Raw genomic sequence first — 17224 nt, 5'->3', positions numbered from 1 at the left:
CTTTGGCACTCACAGCTCTGCTTTCATTAGGAATCACGAACCCAAAGAATTGCTTCCACTAGAGATTGAGAACCTTGTTTCATGGAGGGGAGGCTGCAAAGGTCACAGATCGTGGTACGGGGGAGGGAGCATCTCTGCAGCATCGCAGCGTGTCTTTCCAAAACCTGACACGGGAAACCTATGAGCGACGTGAAATTCATGGACAGACTTCAGTAAACTTTAGAGAAAGTTCCGTTAAAAGAGCAAAAGCGTTTCTTGGCATGTTGAGAGAGGTATTTTTTGGATAAAGGTCACGACAGGGAAATCACCTTGCAGAATTCATAATCCTCGTCTTTCAAAACAAACAAAAGCAGACTGAAAAGCAGCAGGACAGATTCTGCAAGGGGCGGAGCAGCCTAATGCCACCCAAATCACTGCCGTGTCCTGCATTTGCTCCCCCAGCGATCCAGCCCACAGGGTAAAGCAGAGCCGAGTCCCTGTTCTGGTATTTCGATACACTACAGCTTTAGCTTTGGTTAATCTTTCCCAGGACCTGCGCTCAGAGTTTCAGGCAGGGAAAAAGCAGGGAGTCCACATAAACCACTTCCCGGGCTGCTGCGGGAGGGTGAGTCGGCCCCGGTCACCGGCTCTGCCCCCCCGGGACCGGTGCCCTCACCCTCCTCTCCTGCCAGAAGCCGAGTGAGCAAGGAGTGAGGGGCTGCATCTGCCCCGGAGGTTCACAGCGGGGGACGAGCTGGAGGGGAGGCAGCGGGGGCGGCGGGAGGGCTGCTGCAGCCCCCGCCGTGCCGGCAAGGGCCGCGGGGCAGGATTTGCCCCGTTGCCTCCAAACAGCGAAGAGCGACAGAAACACTGGGGCAGCGGAACTGCCCCGCAGCCAAGCAAACACGGAATCTTGCCCTGACCACCGACCCTTCCAAAAAACAAACACAAGACCCCTGTTTCCCCACTAGTAACTTGCACATAAAGCAGGGAGGCACCCGAACCGCGCCAGGGTCCGTCCTGCTTCCCCCCTGCCCAGGAGGAGATGGACGGCGCCCGCCCAGCACCCAGCACCGCAGCACGCACGGGCACCCGCGGGGTGACGCGGCACGGCACGGCAGCGCGGAGGGGACACGGGAGCGTGGAGGGGACAGGGCAGCGTGGAGGGGACACAGCCTCCGGCCGCACACGTGTTCCAGGCGGTCAGAGCCACGTCTCCTCCCACGGCGCAGAGAAGGGTGCGCGGCGCGGGGGTGTTTGCTGCGAGGGGTTCACCCGGTGGGAAGGCGGCGGGGTCCCTGTCGGGGCAGAGATGGCGGCGAGGTGGGAGCTCCGTCCCGGCGCGGGGATGCAGCCAGGAAGGGAGGGCCCCCCGCCGCCACAGCCGGGGCGCGCATCTTCCCACGGGGTGTTGAAGAGTTTTCCCTTTGTTGAAACAAAAATTCTCTGCGAAGAAGAAAAGGATAAAAAAGCATCAGAGACGGTGGAAGGAGAATATTCTCACTCCTGCAGGGATGGCAATGAAGTGCTGGTCCCAGGGAGAGGGCCGAAGCCGGAGCTGTGCCCCTCCTGCGGACACCAACCCGTCCCCGGCCGGGAGAGGAGCAAACTCAGCGAGGGGCTGAAAATCATGGCTTTTTGAGAACCCACGCTCTCAGAAACGGAGATTTCTCTCATTTCAAGTTTTATGGGCTCTTCTGCTCAGGTAAGAACTTCCTAATGAAAACCCTGATTTTGTTACATAGAAAGACTCCGGGAACTGGAGCCTGTGAGAAAACCAGTAAATGCATTCCTCGTGGCTTGCCAACACCTCCTGTGTGAAAGCACCCGCTCAGGCTGGTGGCCCCGCATGTGGGCAAAAGCCGCTGCCGGACGGAGGGTCCCGCAGCCCCCAGAGCCCAGGCTAATCTGCGCTCCCTCCACCTCTGCCCAGAAAATCCACCTCTAAATTGACCGTTTCCATCTGGTTTTCGGAAGGCGGAGGAACACCTGGCTCTGCTTCTCCACCCCCAGCGCTGCCCTCGTCTTACGAAAGCATTTAGGATGCTTTAAGATACATTATTGATCGCATATCTAACAATAATCAGTGCAATTAGCCAACGTCAGCTGTCTCTGAAGGGGACACACTTGTTCAACGCAGCACAGACAGGTCATTTTGCCCAGCACCGTATCACAGACACTCACCTTTTACAAGTTCATGACGACTTCTTCCTGCTAGTGGCTCTAAATGAGAAACAGAGTATGTGTTGGGTTGCAAATAAAGGGGCAAGAAGTGGTGAAATCCCTTCTCTTTCCCCTTCCCCTCCCTTCCCACTGCCCCTCGCGGGCTCTGCCTCCTGCTCCGCAGCCCCCCAAGCCCCGTCCCCCGCCGTGTCCCCCTTTCCCCGCGCCGCCTGCCCCGAGAGCCGCCGGCACCCACCGTGCTGGAGCTGCCGTGGCTGAGCTTGTCGAAGCGAAACTTCAGGTTTGACCTCGGAGAGTTTCTGTTCTTTATATCTGCTGGAGGGAGGGGAAAAACAAAGGAGAAAAATAATAATCTCTGAAGAAAAATATTTGCTGAATCCCTAGCGCTGACTGCCGCTGGACCAGCCTGACAGCCAGGCGCCTCAATAGACTGTCACTAGTGCTACCAATATTTAGTCTATCTTGGCTGAATGTTTGGCAAAATCTGTACATTAAATGTTTTTGATGGAACAAATTGAGGCTTAATTACATTTCACAGCCTTTCTATTGGAAATGCCACTGAAAAGGCTACAAGAAATGACTGATCCGTATAATGCATGGGTGGATTTCCATGTTCTTGGCAGGAAAAATACAAAATAAACACTTTAAAGATTAGAAGGGGCTGGTTTAATAGTTCAGAAAATCGCTAGTGAAATAAGGAGGAGGAGGACCCGTGGGGTGCTGAGATACGAAAAGCCTGCACCGCGCAGCCCCGCGTTCCCCCGCGCTGCTCCCAGTGACGGAGCTGTTGAGGGTGGGCTGTGCCTCCCTGGCTCTCCCACAAACACCTCCTGAGCTCATCCTGTCTGTTTGCATTCGGATGGCGGTGCTTCCCGGCAGGCAGGGGAGACGAGAGCTGCGGCGAGCCGCGGGCGAGGGGCGAGCGCTGCAGACATCCCCCAGCCCCGGCACCGCCGCGGGATGCACCAGCAAAGGGCTCGTTTCTGCCGATTTTACCCCCGTTGAATTGCAGCTCGTTTTGCAAATCGTCCGACTGAAACGGACGGGGTCGGCGGCAGAGCGAGTTAGCAGCAGGGGCAACGGAGCCGAGTCCGAGGGAAGCTGCTTGTTTATTAAATAATTTGTGAGTCGTGGCTGGGTCCTTGGAGACAGCGAGTTTCCACGACTACTGCACACGGCTGTCAGGGGAGCAGGGAGGAAACAAAGCCACAGCAAGAGCCACCTCCGCGCGCTAATTTAGAAGGGAAACAAATTCCCCGTGGAAATACAGAAATAAAGCAATGCGGGGCTGTCTCTCGGGAACAGCCCCATTGGGATGAGGGTTTCGGGAGAAGCAAGGGCTCACCCCGCATCCGGCGGGACGCCCGTCCTGCCAGGGCACGCGCGGCTGCTGCTTCGCCCCGTGACCTCCGGCAGCCGCCTGCAGCCCGGGCAAGGCTGGGAGGGGGCTTCTCCATCCCAGACCCCATCCCCACCTGCCCCTGTGGGACCCCAGGGGCTTCCAGGGGCTCCAGGAACCACAGCAGAGGTTGTGCCCCCCCCGGCCCTCCTGCCACCCACCTGTGGGGCTCCTGCTCATGATGACGGGGGTGGCTGTGGCCCCCATGCTCGGGCTCTCACTGCCGGGCGAGGCGCTGTAGACAAAGACGTCCTGCTTGAACGGCGACGCCGTGGACGGCTGGCTTCCCTACACGGGGAGAGACCGGGACATGGCTTTCCCTTCTGCAGCCACCTTTCCTCTCCACGCCCTGCTGACGCCTCCGTACATCCCTGCCCATCACAGCCCCCCCCACGTGCCCATGCCAAGGAGAACTCCTGACGGAGCAACCTCCTGCCCCGGTGTGTCCAGCACTGTCCCCCGTGCACACCAGGGCTCACAGGGGTGTCCCACCGGGCACCATGACCCTCCTCCTCCTGCACCCGGGGCTAAGCCCCTGGATGTCAGCAGGGAGAAGGCACCTGGGGGTCTGCGGGACTTTTCCCCCATGCAGAGCCCGCCCGGGGGCAGCCGTGGGCGTGCGGAGCCACGGGTCCCACATGTGCCACGGGGCGGTTTGGTGCCTACCACGCTGTCGTACTCCTCCAGGGTCTCGCTCTCCCCCGCCGTGCTGCTGAAGCTGCTGGTGCTCGAGGAGGAACGGGAGATGTTTGACCTCCCATTCTCTTTCAGCTTAATGAAGGGCCTGGGAAGGGAGGTGAAGCAAAATGAAGGGCACGTGGTTGTCGCTCGGGAAGCCGTGTCCTTCGGGCTATGACAGCAGACAGGGACAGACAGGGACAGACCCTCCCGCCCACCCCGGAGCAAAGCAGCTGCCACAGGGACAAAGCTGGGGGGTGTTTCTGGGAGGAACCATTTCCAAGAGCATGGGACAAAGCAGCCAGTGGGTGCCACCAGCAGAAACCCATGGGCCAGGCTGACTCCCCAGTGGCAGGAGGGATGGGCACCATCGGCCTCCCCAGCTCCTGTGCCGCAAGGGTTTGGGCAACTTCTGTCAAATACTGCTCTTTGCTCTTCCTCTTCTTTTTAAGGATGGCTATTTTCAGACCATAAAGGAGCTGTGCTCGTGAATCACCAGTATCTTTTTTTTTCCACCCTTAATATCAAACTTATTTATAGCAAAACCTGGGGATGGTTTTGTTTGACAAAGTTCCTGATGGTCTCTCAGCTACAGGGTGACTCGAGCTCCAGTTGGAGGAGGACGGGGCTCCTCCCGGCTCACCTGTCCTTGTTGGGGCATATTTCAGGGGAGCTGGGGTTGGAGGAGGTTTCAGATTTCATCTCTTGAGAAGAATGTCCCAAATCTGGTGTCTTCTGGGCTCCAGAAACGCTGTCACTGAGGGCACAAAGAGACAGGTTGCGCAAGTTACACAAGAGACTTGAAAAGGATGGTCAAATTATACTCCCTAACACCAAATGCTAAACTGTAAGAGCAACAGATGCTCTCTGGATACCACCACTCCGATTTAAAACAGAGGGAAGGGATCCAAGGCACCATTCCCTCCAACACGGCAAAAGCAGCTCTCGCTGCTGGCTCGTTGTGGCTGCGCCCCAGGCAAGGTCTCCAGCACCCACCGACAGCTTCCCTGATGTTTAACGGGCAATCGGGGTTTTTAACCTCAGTGACCAGGGCGTTGCCCAACTTACCACCTGGTCCTGCTCTCCGCCTGGCTCTCAGAGCCCGTGTGCAGGCGAGGGAACAGCCCCGAACGGCGCTTGATGGGGCTCCTGGACTGGTTCTTGGCAGCAGCTGCTGGTACAGGGGGCTGAAAGCACAGATCAGTCCAGGTTGGAGAGCAAAGCTCCATCCTACAAGCTCCTATGACTAAACATCCCACGAGGAATTATGCTGCCCGCAATTCTCAGCCTGCACATCTAGAATACACGTAATGCCAGAATTTCTGTCATATCTCCCTTGTGCTTTGGGGCTGAAAACCCCAGGAAGCCAAGCTTCAGTTCTTTCCCTAAACAAACCCAACTCAAACGCAGCACTCGTAAAATCACGCTCTGCACAAATCTCCTCACCTCTGCATTCGCTGCCCGCGCAGGGGACTGCCAGGCTCCGTCAGCCCCTGCCAGGCTGGGGAGGGAGGGAGGGACAGAGGGAGGGAAGGACTGGGGGGACGCGTGGCCGCGCTCACCGAGAAGGTGGTCTTGGTCACCTCGCTGCTGTTGTGTGCAATGCCCCCGCTGAGGCTGCCCGGGATGCCGCCGCCGTGGTGCTTCTTCTGGCTGCCCACCATCGTCTCCATGGAGTGGCTGCGCACCCGGATGGCTCTCTGCGGTCGGAGGGGACAGGGGACAGCAGGTCATCACCACCCTGTGGGACACCCACCCCAAACTGCCCCCAGCTCTCCCGGGCACACCGGAGCGTGACCTGCCTGGTATCCCCTCCCAAGAGCCGGCGCACACCAACAACGCCATGAGTACCAGCAGCAGCCATGGTTCTGCACAGACCGAGGACGAGCCACCCCTCAGGGAGCCCCATGGCCACGACAAGGTCAGGTTTTCCCCCCACGACACCGGGTGCGAGGGCTGAGGACTGCAGCTATGGGACCGGAGCAACAGACGTGAGCCCCAGAGCCTGCCTCCTGGCCCAGCGCCTGGCCGACCTCCCAAAACCCCCAGCAGGAACGGGGACCACAGCCGAGCCGTTAACCAGTGTCTGGATGCACACATCCCCGTGATTGTCCCTGGCTGCAGAGAAGACGGGTCCTGCATGGAGCCTCCTGCCCTGCCTGTACCTCTCCTGTGTGCCAACCGACCTCTCCAACCCACCCCGGAACATCCCCACAGCTGGAGGCTTCACCGCCTCTTCCCAACAGCACTTCTGTTCTTCAGTGTGCTTATGCCCGAAAGCACGCTTAGCCTGGAGCTCTGCTGCTGCTGGGCCTGGCCCATCCACCTCTGTGAGACCCGGAGACAAGCTGTGCAGCACCGTCCCCACGGCAGCTGCGGATTCTCCCTGCTCCCTTCAGTCTTCATTTCTCCCAACCAGGCAGCCCCTTCCTTCACTCCACGTCAGCCATGATCCCCCGGGCTCTGGACACGCTTTCCTCCGGATCGCCCTTGCCTGAGCCGTGTCACCGAGTCTGGGTGCAGCTTCCAGCTGAGAGCCCAGTGCCCCGTGCCGTGCTGTGTGCCAGCGCTGCAGCCCAGCACGGCTTCTCCTGCTGAACCCCCACTGCTGGACGTAGTGATCAACGACCGGGACCACTGCTGTGCCAAGCTCCTGCCACCCAACCCCTCCGCCAAAGCGCCCACAGCCTCCCAGCCCCAGCTGAGGGCTGCTTTTCCCGCTCAGCCTTCGGCACTGCAAACCACAGCCTGTTCGTTCCCAGCTGCCCTGAAACATCCCTGTCCGCTTTGGCCCAGCCTGGTTTTTATGGGAGCGAGATGCCCAGCGCAAGGCCTCCTGCCCTCGCTCCCTCTGTCCGCCCGGCAGAGCTGGAGCAGTGCCGCAGCTCCCCACGCCGAGGGATGCCCTGCCCGGGCACGGAGCAATGACGCTGGGTCCAACCCACCTCCACGGCAGAGCCCAGAGGTGTGCCATGCCACATCTGGACACGACAGGACTCGCAGCCCCCACGGAGCCCTCCACATCCCCTGGGAAGGGACCAAGGGCCAGGCTCTGCAAACGTCGGCGGCACAAGCCAGGCAAGAGGAACTGCCGTAAGCTGTTTGACTTCGAGTGCTGCAGGCAGAGCCATGCACAGAGGAGGCAGAGACCTTCTGCAGATCCGAACTCTTGTCTGGGTGCTTAAACAGGACCCAACTTTTTATTTTTAAAGTCTTCTCGCAGTTGTTGTCCCAAGCACTTACAAATACAACCATGAGATCTTTTGAAAGTCTGGCACACGCTACGAAAAGCAGCAGTGAAATGCACAAGTTAAAAAAAAAAACCAACAACAAATCTATACCCATATTTTAATTACTGTAGTCACCATAGTAACGGGAGCCCAAACTGGACTGTGATGCCAGCGTGCCAATTACAGGAAAGTTTCTCTTCGCAGCTATTCCCTCCCAATTGCTGCCGCACCGCCCGCCGCGCCACGGCTGCCTCCGCTCCGGCCCCCTGAGTCCCCCCGCACAGTGAAGAGATTTCAGAGGAAACGAGCCATCCAGGGCCGGACTTCTGGAGGTGTCCGGCACCGTATCCATGGGTTATCCATGGTTAATGGAGCTGCAGGCGGACCTACACCGGGGTAAGTGGGAGCTGCAGCCCGAGTCCCAGCCGGTGCCGGGACCGTGGCCACCCCGGCAGCCCCACGCTGTCCCCTCCTGCCCACCCAGTAACAAACACCAAGCAAGAGTCCATCAGACCGCATTTATTAGGGTCAGCAATTCATACAAAATTTGACAGCGTTTGCAGATAAAAGGAACTGGTTGCTGGCCTTGCTGCCAGCAGCTCGGGCGGGCGCTTGTGCTGCGCAGCAGGAAGGGTCCTGCCCGGGGCTGCCGAGGACACGGGGCTCTGCAGGGACCCCCGACAGCCCCTCACAGAGAGGGGCAGGGCTCCTCTCCCCGCAGGGGGAGGCGAAGGCGCCCTTCTGGCTTGCTCAGAGCCCAGCACAAACGTGCTCCGGTTTGCCCAGGTGGCACGGTCGGGGAGGAGGGGGCTGCAGGCTGGGTCAGGGCGTGAGGCACCAGGCAAAAAGAAAGGGTGGGGAGGAGGTCTCACCCCCTCCCAGCCCCCTTATGGACCGTCTCTCCTCTCCCGGTCACTCCGACAGCGCGCGGTGCAGGACATAGGCCAGGAGGCAGCCCAGCAGCGCGGTCCCCAGGCGGCTGGGCAAACACAGCCCGGCCCAGGCCAGGGAGCTCACCACCTGCCCCAGCACACCCTGCAACGCCGAGAGAGCAAAGTCCACCTTCTCGTACACAAAAAGCATGCAAAAAAATGATAATTTAACATCATTGTCTCAGACCCTGAAGTGAACGCTGTGACGTATGACTGCACAGCATCTCCATTTCTGCGTGTCTCATTCCTAAACAGGACACACCTGAGCCTCCACCCATGCCCCCCGTGGGGGCCACTGCTCACCCCTCCTCTTGCAGCCTTGGGTGCGGGATGAGGTGACTCACCCACCGGTGCCTGGCTCTCTGCACCATAGAGAAAACCGTGCCTACACGGTAACGGCAGGAGCCGTTTCCATACAGCCGCAGCCCGGGCAGCTCCCCTCGGTCAGGACGGTGACGGCGACCCCGCACCAGCACCCGTCCCCGCTGCAGACCCAGCTAAAACTGCCTCTGCCTGGCAGAGCCGACGCGCCGGGAGCAGGATGAGGAGAGGGGTGCGTGAGCTGCACGGCATGAAGCACAGCCACAGGCGTCACCCTGGGCAGGGATGCGGTGCCCTGGCTCAGGGGACTCCACTGAACATCCACGCAGGGGCGCAGCCTGGGTTGACACGTGCCAGCCCTTCCCAGCCACGTCCCCACCACTGCGGGGGAGCCTCACCAGAGACTTCTGGCAACGGCTCATCCCCCCAGAGACAAGTACTGACCCTCCATTTCGAGGGACGTCCCCACTGCCCGCCTTGTCTTGTCCCTGCCTCCCATGGTGGCTCAGTTTCACCCACCTCTTGTTGTCACCCGTTTAACACGACAACCAACTCCCGCCTGCTTGCCGCCGCAGCTGCCCCCAGCGTCCTGCCCCCAGCCCCATCCCGCAGCCAGGATGGCACAGCAGGGACAGCCAGCTGCCCGGGGACACGAGCAGGACTCACCCTGCCGCAGCGGAGCCCAACTGCAGGCACAGCCCGTGCCGGGGTGCTGGCCCTGGACCGAGACCCCAGTTGGAGACACAACGAATGCCCAAGCACTCTGGCAGGAGAGAAGGTGCTCCAGGCCTCTGGGGAGGTCACCCTGATGGTGGCACTCACCAACACCACAAACATGTCAGCCTGTGCCTGCTCCCACTGGGACCAGCTCGGGTGTCCGCTGGCTGACCGAGCACTGGTGGTGGTGAGCTCCTACCTCCTCCCACCGCGCTGCCCTCTGGGGACACCTCTCACCCCCAATACTGCTCAACAACATCTTCCACCAAAACATGCTTTGCCAGCCCCGGATGGATTTTAACTTTGCTGTTGGCAAGGGACGGAGGTTTACCTTGAAAGACTCCAGAAAGCCTCCGTGACCCCCGTTCTCCAGCTTGTCCTCCTCGGGCCCCAGCCCCAGCATGGTCTGCGTGTGGCTGTGGAGGTCGTCGTGAAGGTTGTCCAACAAGGCAGCCCGTGTTCGGTCCTGCGGGAGCGAGAACGGGCTCAGCTGCAGGCCCCGAAGGAGGGGGCAGCAGCGCTGACCCATGGGACACCCATCTCATCCCCCCACCAAGATCACAGTGGCCCCACAGGACTCCATGGCCACCGAGCGCACTGAGACACAACGCACGCTTTGGTCACTCATCCCTGCAAGCGCTGACCCAGCCCAGCCGAGGAGACGCGGCTCAGAGGAGGAATGCGAGAGCCTCCCTGCGCCGGCCGCGGCGCCGGGCAGCGTTACCTCCAGCTTGGCAAACTTGTCGGACTTGCAGCAGGCATTCTCGGCATTGATGAGCTTGGTGAGCAGGAACTCCCGGAACTCGGGGCTCTGCGGGAGAGAGACACGGTGGAAAACACCGGTCAAAGTCTCTGCGTATCTCTGGTACCGGAGTTGTTCTGAGCCGAAACCGAGCTCACGGCACCCTACAGCCCCCTCCAGATGTGGGAGCATCGTGACAGTGTACGGCCTCCTGCCCCACCATAGACCCCCTCTGGCCTCATCAGAAATCGAGATAAGTGCATATAAAGTCCAGAAGTCACAATTTCCCTAAGCAGGCGTGCTTGGAAACATCTCAGACATACACATATACTTTTTTTATGGCTTAGAACACGCTCCCCCCGTCTCAGCTCTTACTTTCTGGAACACTGGCGGGCTGGGCAGGGGTGGGCCGAAGGAGGGGACGTCTTCCCGGGCCGTGACGGACACCTGCGGAGCCAAGAGAAATGTGATTCCCGCGGGTGCGGCAGGGCAGCCCCCAGCACAGGGATGTCCCTCTCCTGCCAGGCAGCAGGCACGGGGCGGGTGATGCTCTCCCCAGCCCCGCCCTGCCACGCCCGGCCACACCCAGCCCCGCTCCCGCCCAGCCCTGCAGCCATCACTCCTGCTCTCACGAGCACGTTCACCATGCGCAGCCTTCCCCCTTTTTCTCCTAAGAATCCTGTTTTCATCCGTGGCTCTAAGCGACCCGCTTTTGGTTTGAAAAATTCTGCCTTACTGGATCTCTTCACAGGAAACGGAGGGAGAAGGGGCTTTATGCGGCCTGCGCTCGAGCGATGCGCTAGATGGGTGTCAGCTGCTCTAAGGCTCATTCAAACACTGAGCAGCATCAAAAGTCTTTAGCAAATGAGTGTGCTATTATACATGCACATATTTTAGATACCTCTGTATGTATACACACACACAATGTAACAGCGCGTACATAAATATGCGTGTGTGTGTGTGTGTATGCACATATGTTTAATATACACACCCCTATTCCAGTCAGGCTCAGCATCACCGAGCCCACGGGCAGGGCAGGCGCTGGCCACCCACCCCCGGACCTCGGCCTGAGACACCGAAGCAAGAATCGGCACGTGCAAGCCGCGATTCCCCTCACCTTGTACGCTGCGTTGTCTGCCTCGGGGTTCTCCACCTGCACCACAATGTAGGCGTGCAAGAAGTTGGAGGCGATCATGTCTGGGACAAACGGCGTGTTCTCTTCTTGGAAGATAATGGCCACAATGTCATTGCCGATGTGCCTCTTCCGCTGGAGCTAAGCGGAGAGGGAAGGCACTTGGTGGGTGAAGCCAGGCAGGTTCTGCTCCCTTGGGAGCAAACACCGGCTGCCGCGCGCCGGGGAGCCCCCGCGGCTGCTGCCACCGCTGCCACCAGCCGAGGCCACCGCGGTGCCGGGCTGGGCAGCGGCAGTGCATCCCGGCTCAGACACTGCCGTGCAGGGAAGCTCATCTCTTACTTGTTGTGTGTCTCCTTCTGTAAAAGGCAGCTTTGTGGAGACGTGAAACATTATCTCCCTGTCCCTGAACACCGTGTACACAGACTCTGCTCCCGTCTGCCCGTGGCTGACATCCAGACCTCCTCGAAAACTGGAGACGAAGGGAAAGGCGGGGAGAAATGAAGAAATATTAATTGAAGGCTTAGCAGAGACCGCCGGCGGCTGTCGGGGCGATAGAACAAACCAGCTCATTTATCTTTATCTAGCAGCGCGCAAATGGGAAAGAACAAACTGTGCGTCACGTATTGTAACCAGCATCGCCATCCCCAGTCTGAAACTGGGGTGTGTGGCCAGGCAGTGCCGGCAGCCGGGGCCGACCACAGCTGCGGTGCCAGCCACAGGAGCAGCGGTGCCGAGCAGTGCCAGCCCATGGCCCGTGCCACCACCGGGGGTCTCTGCCCACGCCTGAGCCCCCAACACCGGACAGGGTACGTTTTCATACAAGTTCCTTCCATCTATGGCTGAATATAGCCAGACTTTCTCACAACCTCAGAACTGCAGGGAAGGAAGTTTTTCTCTCTTGGCAGCTCCAATTTTTTTTCGGAAAACTCCCCCAGCTTTGAAAAACAAGCCAAAGCTATATTTGCTTCTGCTCTGTACATCCCGCTTAGGAGTGAGATGACTTCTGTTCTCGCTCAGTAGTTATTTTTACATATGACATGGTCTCTTCTAAATGTATTTGTAAAATCATTCTTTTTATTTAACTTACCCTTTGAAGTCCTGGAGCGTTATGGTGTCTCCCAGAAAGCTTAAGAAGTTCTTGAAGGCAGTGCTCTCTTCATTATTGCCAAACAACTCCTCCTCTTGGGTCTATAAAACACAGGGTACATCTTTTGTCCCTGCGGCCGCCACGCACCAGGACAGCCCTGCGCCCTTGGGGACGTGCCAGCACCGCTCCTCGGTCATGCTGTGGGTGCTACGGACACAGTGACCACAGAAACACGCCTTCTCCTTGTCACCCTGCTCTGAGCGTCTTCTTAAAAGCAAGCGTTGCTGTCGGTAAAAGTGCCACAGCAGCAGGGAAAGGAACCCGAAAGCAGCCCCAGCTCTGATGGTGATTTCTGCTTGTGTCACCTCTCCCTGCCCGTCTCCTGCCACCTCCTGCCCCGAGCTCTGGGTCCCCGGGGCCACGACGAGCCCCTGGTCCCGAGGTGCCGCATGGCTGCAGGCTGCTCCCCGCTGGCACCACCGCGCTCACCGCCCGCACCCGCTCAGCCCCCGCGGCACCCGAAGGCGCCGAGAGCGACGTCTGACCAACAGCGAGGACCTTGGGATAACGTACAGGGAATACCAAAAAGGCATCGAGTCCTTCATGGGAAAATCCAAGTCTTAATCATCCCCCCTGTGCTATATTTCAAAACAATGAGGCCTTAATTATGGTCTCGCACGAGTTAATCCAAAATAAAATGCAATATGTAAAGATAATTAGAGTGCCTGTCAGAATAATCTTGGGTGAGTTATAAGACTCCGCCTCTGCGCTCCCCAGCTGAGGCCCTCGGCTAACGACAGCATTCTCAGCAGACACGTGTCTCCATAGCCCACAGTCCTCCAAGACAAACGTAACTGTTTCACTGTCTAAACATATATCTGATCAAAACACCCCGCCTGCTAAAATCCATTTGCACATCCACTTTTCCCTCCAGCAGCCTGTGGGCTGATTTCCATACTGAATTTTTTCAGTCGCATCATTTCTTAATGAGCTGGGGAAACATCCAAGCAATAAGAAATGCGTTATTAGGGAGGACACCCAGCAACACAACGTGGTGCACGTGACAGAGTCAACCGTGGGGCCGTATTTCAGCTCCAGGGACCCGCACTTGCGGAGCAGAGCTCTGGCAGCAGGGATGCGTCCCTGGAGAACGGCACGGGCACCACTCACCTGCCTGAACTTCTGATAGATCACCCCAAACTTGAACGTGTTGTTGACCTCATGTTCATCATAAGACACTATCATCTGGGAAGCCTGCAGTGCAATAAAATACGAATGATTTAATTCGGGAGTTCAAAACGCGATGCCCAGAAGAGCAAACCCTGCTCGGCCCGTGCTGCTGGCTGGGCTCACAGCCCTGCTGGCATGCTCGCCATCGCCTGCCAGCCACGTTGCAGCTCCTTGTGGCCAGCAGCGGGGTACGGCCAGGGCCAGGCAGTGCCCAAGGGAGCGGGAAGGGCATCAGAAGCTAAAATTCCACATAATTAGGCCAAAAGTTTTCAACCGTGGCCCCAGTTTTGGTTATCAGCATTCCTGCGGCCCCCACCGCCGACAGTCCGCCAGGATGCCCATAGGCTCCTGCTGCGCATGAGCTGTGGCCCCAGCACCCAGGTGTGGGGGGGTGTGCGGGGAGCCCCAAACTCTCGCAGGTTTTCTGGGGGAAGTTTGGGGCCCTTTGGGTGCAAATAACAGCAGTTCCCGCAGCGCCCCAGGTCCATGGTCCCAGCCCCGCTCTGCAGGGACCGAGTCGGAGGCACTTTTCATCCCCAACTGGGCATCGGCTGCTCTCAAACTTCCAGCTGAGGGTTTGATAGCAACACCAACCCCCACAACGGAGGAACAAAACCGGTTTGACCTTGGCTACATCAAAGGCCGGTGAAACTGCCTTATAACTCACTGCTGTGCCTGCCACAGAAAAGGTACTTGAAAATGATTGATTTGCTTTGTAGCTTCCCAGGAGCGGGTCTCTATGGCAGCACAAGAGCGCACAGGAGAAGCGATCCCGGAGCGGGCAATGAGTCAGTCCTGGTACGTCACCAGTGGGGACTGCCACCCGGAGGAAACACTGTCCCCCACAGCGACCCACCCACTTCTGCATCTTCCTGCAGGGCTTCTCGAGCACCGGCTCAACCCATCTCACCGGGTTTCAAACAAGCCTTAAGGCACCAGACCAAGATCCAGGTTGGTTTTATACCCCACAGACCTTTCCCTCCTTCCCCATGATCCAAGGGCAGATTAATACCAAAGTGCCATCAATCCTTGGTGACCATTTGACAGACAAGACGATGGCACGCACATGCCATCAGATGGCCGGTAGCCACCCTGCTGCCCAGACACACGCACGGCCCGCCGCCGCTGCACTGCTCACATCCCCTTTGCAGCCGGGTACAAAGGCAGAGAGCTGGAAGGATGCAGTGCAAATACCCATGCTCTGTATCAGAGTAGCCGCTGGATCTTGGAGAAGAGGGGAGAGTTAACCCTATCTGACCTCCTCTGCCGAATACGCGACCGGCCTGGGGTAAGTTACCTCACCTTGGGGTACAGAACCGGGTTGAACTTCAGCCCGGAGGCATCGTCGCAGAAGGCCTGTGGGCAAGGAAAGAGCAGTCAGTGCCGGGTCCCTGCGCACGCGGAGCAGACACCCCTGTCCTGCCGAAACTCCACAGCAAGGCTGTGAATGTCTTGTAAAGGAGCCAAATCCAGCCTCCGATTGCAGGAGATGCCCCGTGGCCTGGCTGGTACCCAACTGAGGATGCAGCGAGACAAGTCCCAGGTCTCTCCATGGGTCAAAGGTGCTGCCACTTCCTTACCTCTTCCCCCAGGTATCAACCAGTGACCTGACCGGGATCAGCAGGAAACCAACAGCGGGGCCAGCACATGCCACCCTCCACCAAGCGCCCCTGGACCCCTGAGCCCAGGCACTATTGCCCAATGCCACCCAACGCCATCCATTGCCACCCAACACTGCCCAACGCTGCCAATGCCACCCAACGCCACCCAACACTGCCCAAGGCGCCGGGCGCAGCGGCACAGGCTTTGCTGCAGGTATCCCAGCCCGGCCTGGCATTTCACCTTTGCAATCTGGGGGATGCTGGGGAGCTTGCTAAATCCTGCCAGGGGGATCCTTTCATGCAACGTCTTCACTTTGGACCTAGCAAAGAAAAAGAAAGGAGCAGACATCAGGGAGCGTCTAAGGCAAGGAGATGTGGCTGCAGCCCCCCGCTTGCCAGCCCCATGGCGTGCACGCAGCGATGCTCCGCCAGCTGCTGGGAAACAATGTTCTGCAGAATTTGTTGGGCCTGGTTAGTAAGCAAAGCCTCATTTTTTCTTCTCATCTCTGCAGCTCTTCAAATATTCATAGTTCGGAGAGAAATGACACAACGGTTCAGACACGCTAGGTCTTGTCAGCTTACAGAGGTATGGCGATAGATGTGACTGGCATTATCCCATGCCACAGAGAGGTTTACACTCAGTTTTCAGCGGGTTTAGCGACAGATCAAAGTCTCGTGTTCATTATCGGGGTCAGGCAGTCCCAGTGCCGAAGCAGTAAAAGGATGAGCCGCTGCTTCCCACCGCACCCCAAGCCCCTCCGTGTGCGACAGCCTGCGTGCCGCCAGCCCGGCTCTACCGTTTACGGTAGAAACAAAACAAGGGACTCCCAAAGAGAAAATATTTTGTTAAACAAAGCTTTTTTTTTCCATACCTGAGTATAATCCTTAAATATTCCGTGCCATCTGCCTCCTCACACTTAATAGAAAGGATCAGATTTCCTAGGCTGCTGGCTGTACAATAAAAATTTAAATGATCCTAAAAATAGAAAACAGGGCGTTAGGGGCAGGGGAGGCAGCTCGCCGATGGTGAGGACGCTGCCCCGCGCCCCGGCGGGGAGCAGAGGACTCTCCGTCACCCTGACACCCTCCCGCCCCGCGGGGACGCACACTCGCACCCCCTCCTCGCGGGGACCAGGGCTTTAATCCCTCTGCCTTTAGCACCCTGTGCTCAGCTGTGCTCAGAGGGAGGATTACGCGACTGCGAGCAAGCTGGGGGGGCAGGTGGCGGCCGTGCCGTGTCCCCCGAGTCCGGCTGAGCCCCGTGTCCCCGCAGACGGGCAGCTGAGAGCCGGCGTGGCCACCCGGAGTCCTGCTCTGTGCATGGCCATCGCTGCCACGGCTGGGCACCCGCCGCTCCTCTCCCCTCCTCGCAAAGAGGCAAAATTTGCCCGTTTTGCTCCCAATTTTAGAATTTCTATTTTTCTCTTGGGGGGTGTGCAACTGTCAGCTGACGGCTCGTCCCCGGCGGCGGCAGCGGCACCCACCTTCCCCAGGAAATGCTTCCTGTAGGCTCTGGCCTCTCCTTTGCACTCCAGCCTGTAGCCGTAGGTGCTGGGGCTGAGGTTCTCCTCCTCCTCCTCGCAGATGCTGCTGTCAGACGAGGTGGGCGTGCCGAGGTTCTCCGGGTCTTCGATCCAGTATCCCCCGAACTGGGGCAGGATGATCAGCGGGTAGGGACTGCCCTTCTCTAGGATCTGGAGGGACACGCGCCCGAGGTGGGTCAGGCAGGACCGGGGTGCGGATGGGGGGTGCAGGGGCTTGTCACCCTGTGTCCTGCCCCCCAGTTGCCCCCAGGCCTGGCACCACGGGGGGCAAATCCAGTCCCTCTCTGAAACCTCTTCCTCTCTCCTACAAGAGGGCACGTGCTACCGAGGAAAAGCAGCAGCCGCAAAGGTGGGGAGGGGGGACGTGCTTTGTGCAGCTCCTCTTGGAAACAGGATCACCACCAATTCCCCTGTTATGGGCAATTTTGGGAAGGCATTCACCAGA

The 17224-nt window shown here is 58.7% G+C and overlaps 1 protein-coding gene across 13 annotated transcripts in view; it reads right to left on the bottom strand.

Annotated features, from left to right (window-relative positions):
• Positions 1 to 281: 281 nt before the first annotated feature.
• RAP1GAP2 (RAP1 GTPase activating protein 2) overlaps positions 282 to 17224 on the bottom strand; it is an 81555-nt gene continuing 64612 nt past the window's right edge. For 10 of the 13 annotated variants that reach the window (XM_074593804.1, XM_074593792.1, XM_074593797.1 and 7 more), the window contains 19 exons: positions 16720 to 16929; positions 16108 to 16211; positions 15477 to 15555; positions 14937 to 14990; positions 13575 to 13658; positions 12405 to 12505; positions 11657 to 11786; positions 11300 to 11455; positions 10558 to 10629; positions 10165 to 10251; positions 9772 to 9906; positions 5803 to 5940; positions 5309 to 5427; positions 4884 to 4997; positions 4229 to 4346; positions 3724 to 3850; positions 2399 to 2478; positions 2164 to 2202; positions 282 to 1425 (listed from right to left, as the gene is read on the bottom strand). In XM_074593804.1, the coding sequence (XP_074449905.1) occupies positions 2194 to 2202; positions 2399 to 2478; positions 3724 to 3850; positions 4229 to 4346; positions 4884 to 4997; positions 5309 to 5427; positions 5803 to 5940; positions 9772 to 9906; positions 10165 to 10251; positions 10558 to 10629; positions 11300 to 11455; positions 11657 to 11786; positions 12405 to 12505; positions 13575 to 13658; positions 14937 to 14990; positions 15477 to 15555; positions 16108 to 16211; positions 16720 to 16929 (1917 nt within the window). In that variant the 3' untranslated portion in view covers positions 282 to 1425; positions 2164 to 2193. The remainder of the gene's footprint in view (positions 1426 to 2163; positions 2203 to 2398; positions 2479 to 3723; positions 3851 to 4228; positions 4347 to 4883; positions 4998 to 5308; positions 5428 to 5802; positions 5941 to 9771; positions 9907 to 10164; positions 10252 to 10557; positions 10630 to 11299; positions 11456 to 11656; positions 11787 to 12404; positions 12506 to 13574; positions 13659 to 14936; positions 14991 to 15476; positions 15556 to 16107; positions 16212 to 16719; positions 16930 to 17224) is intronic. The other 3 variants (XM_074593791.1, XM_074593800.1, XM_074593794.1) reach the window with 1 other exon arrangement.

Source organism: Larus michahellis, chromosome 7 (assembly GCF_964199755.1).
Source record: "Larus michahellis chromosome 7, bLarMic1.1, whole genome shotgun sequence".
Classification (NCBI taxonomy): Eukaryota; Metazoa; Chordata; class Aves; order Charadriiformes; family Laridae; genus Larus; species Larus michahellis.
Note: the sequence above shows the minus strand (reverse complement) of the source record. Positions and strands in the feature narration are given on the sequence as shown.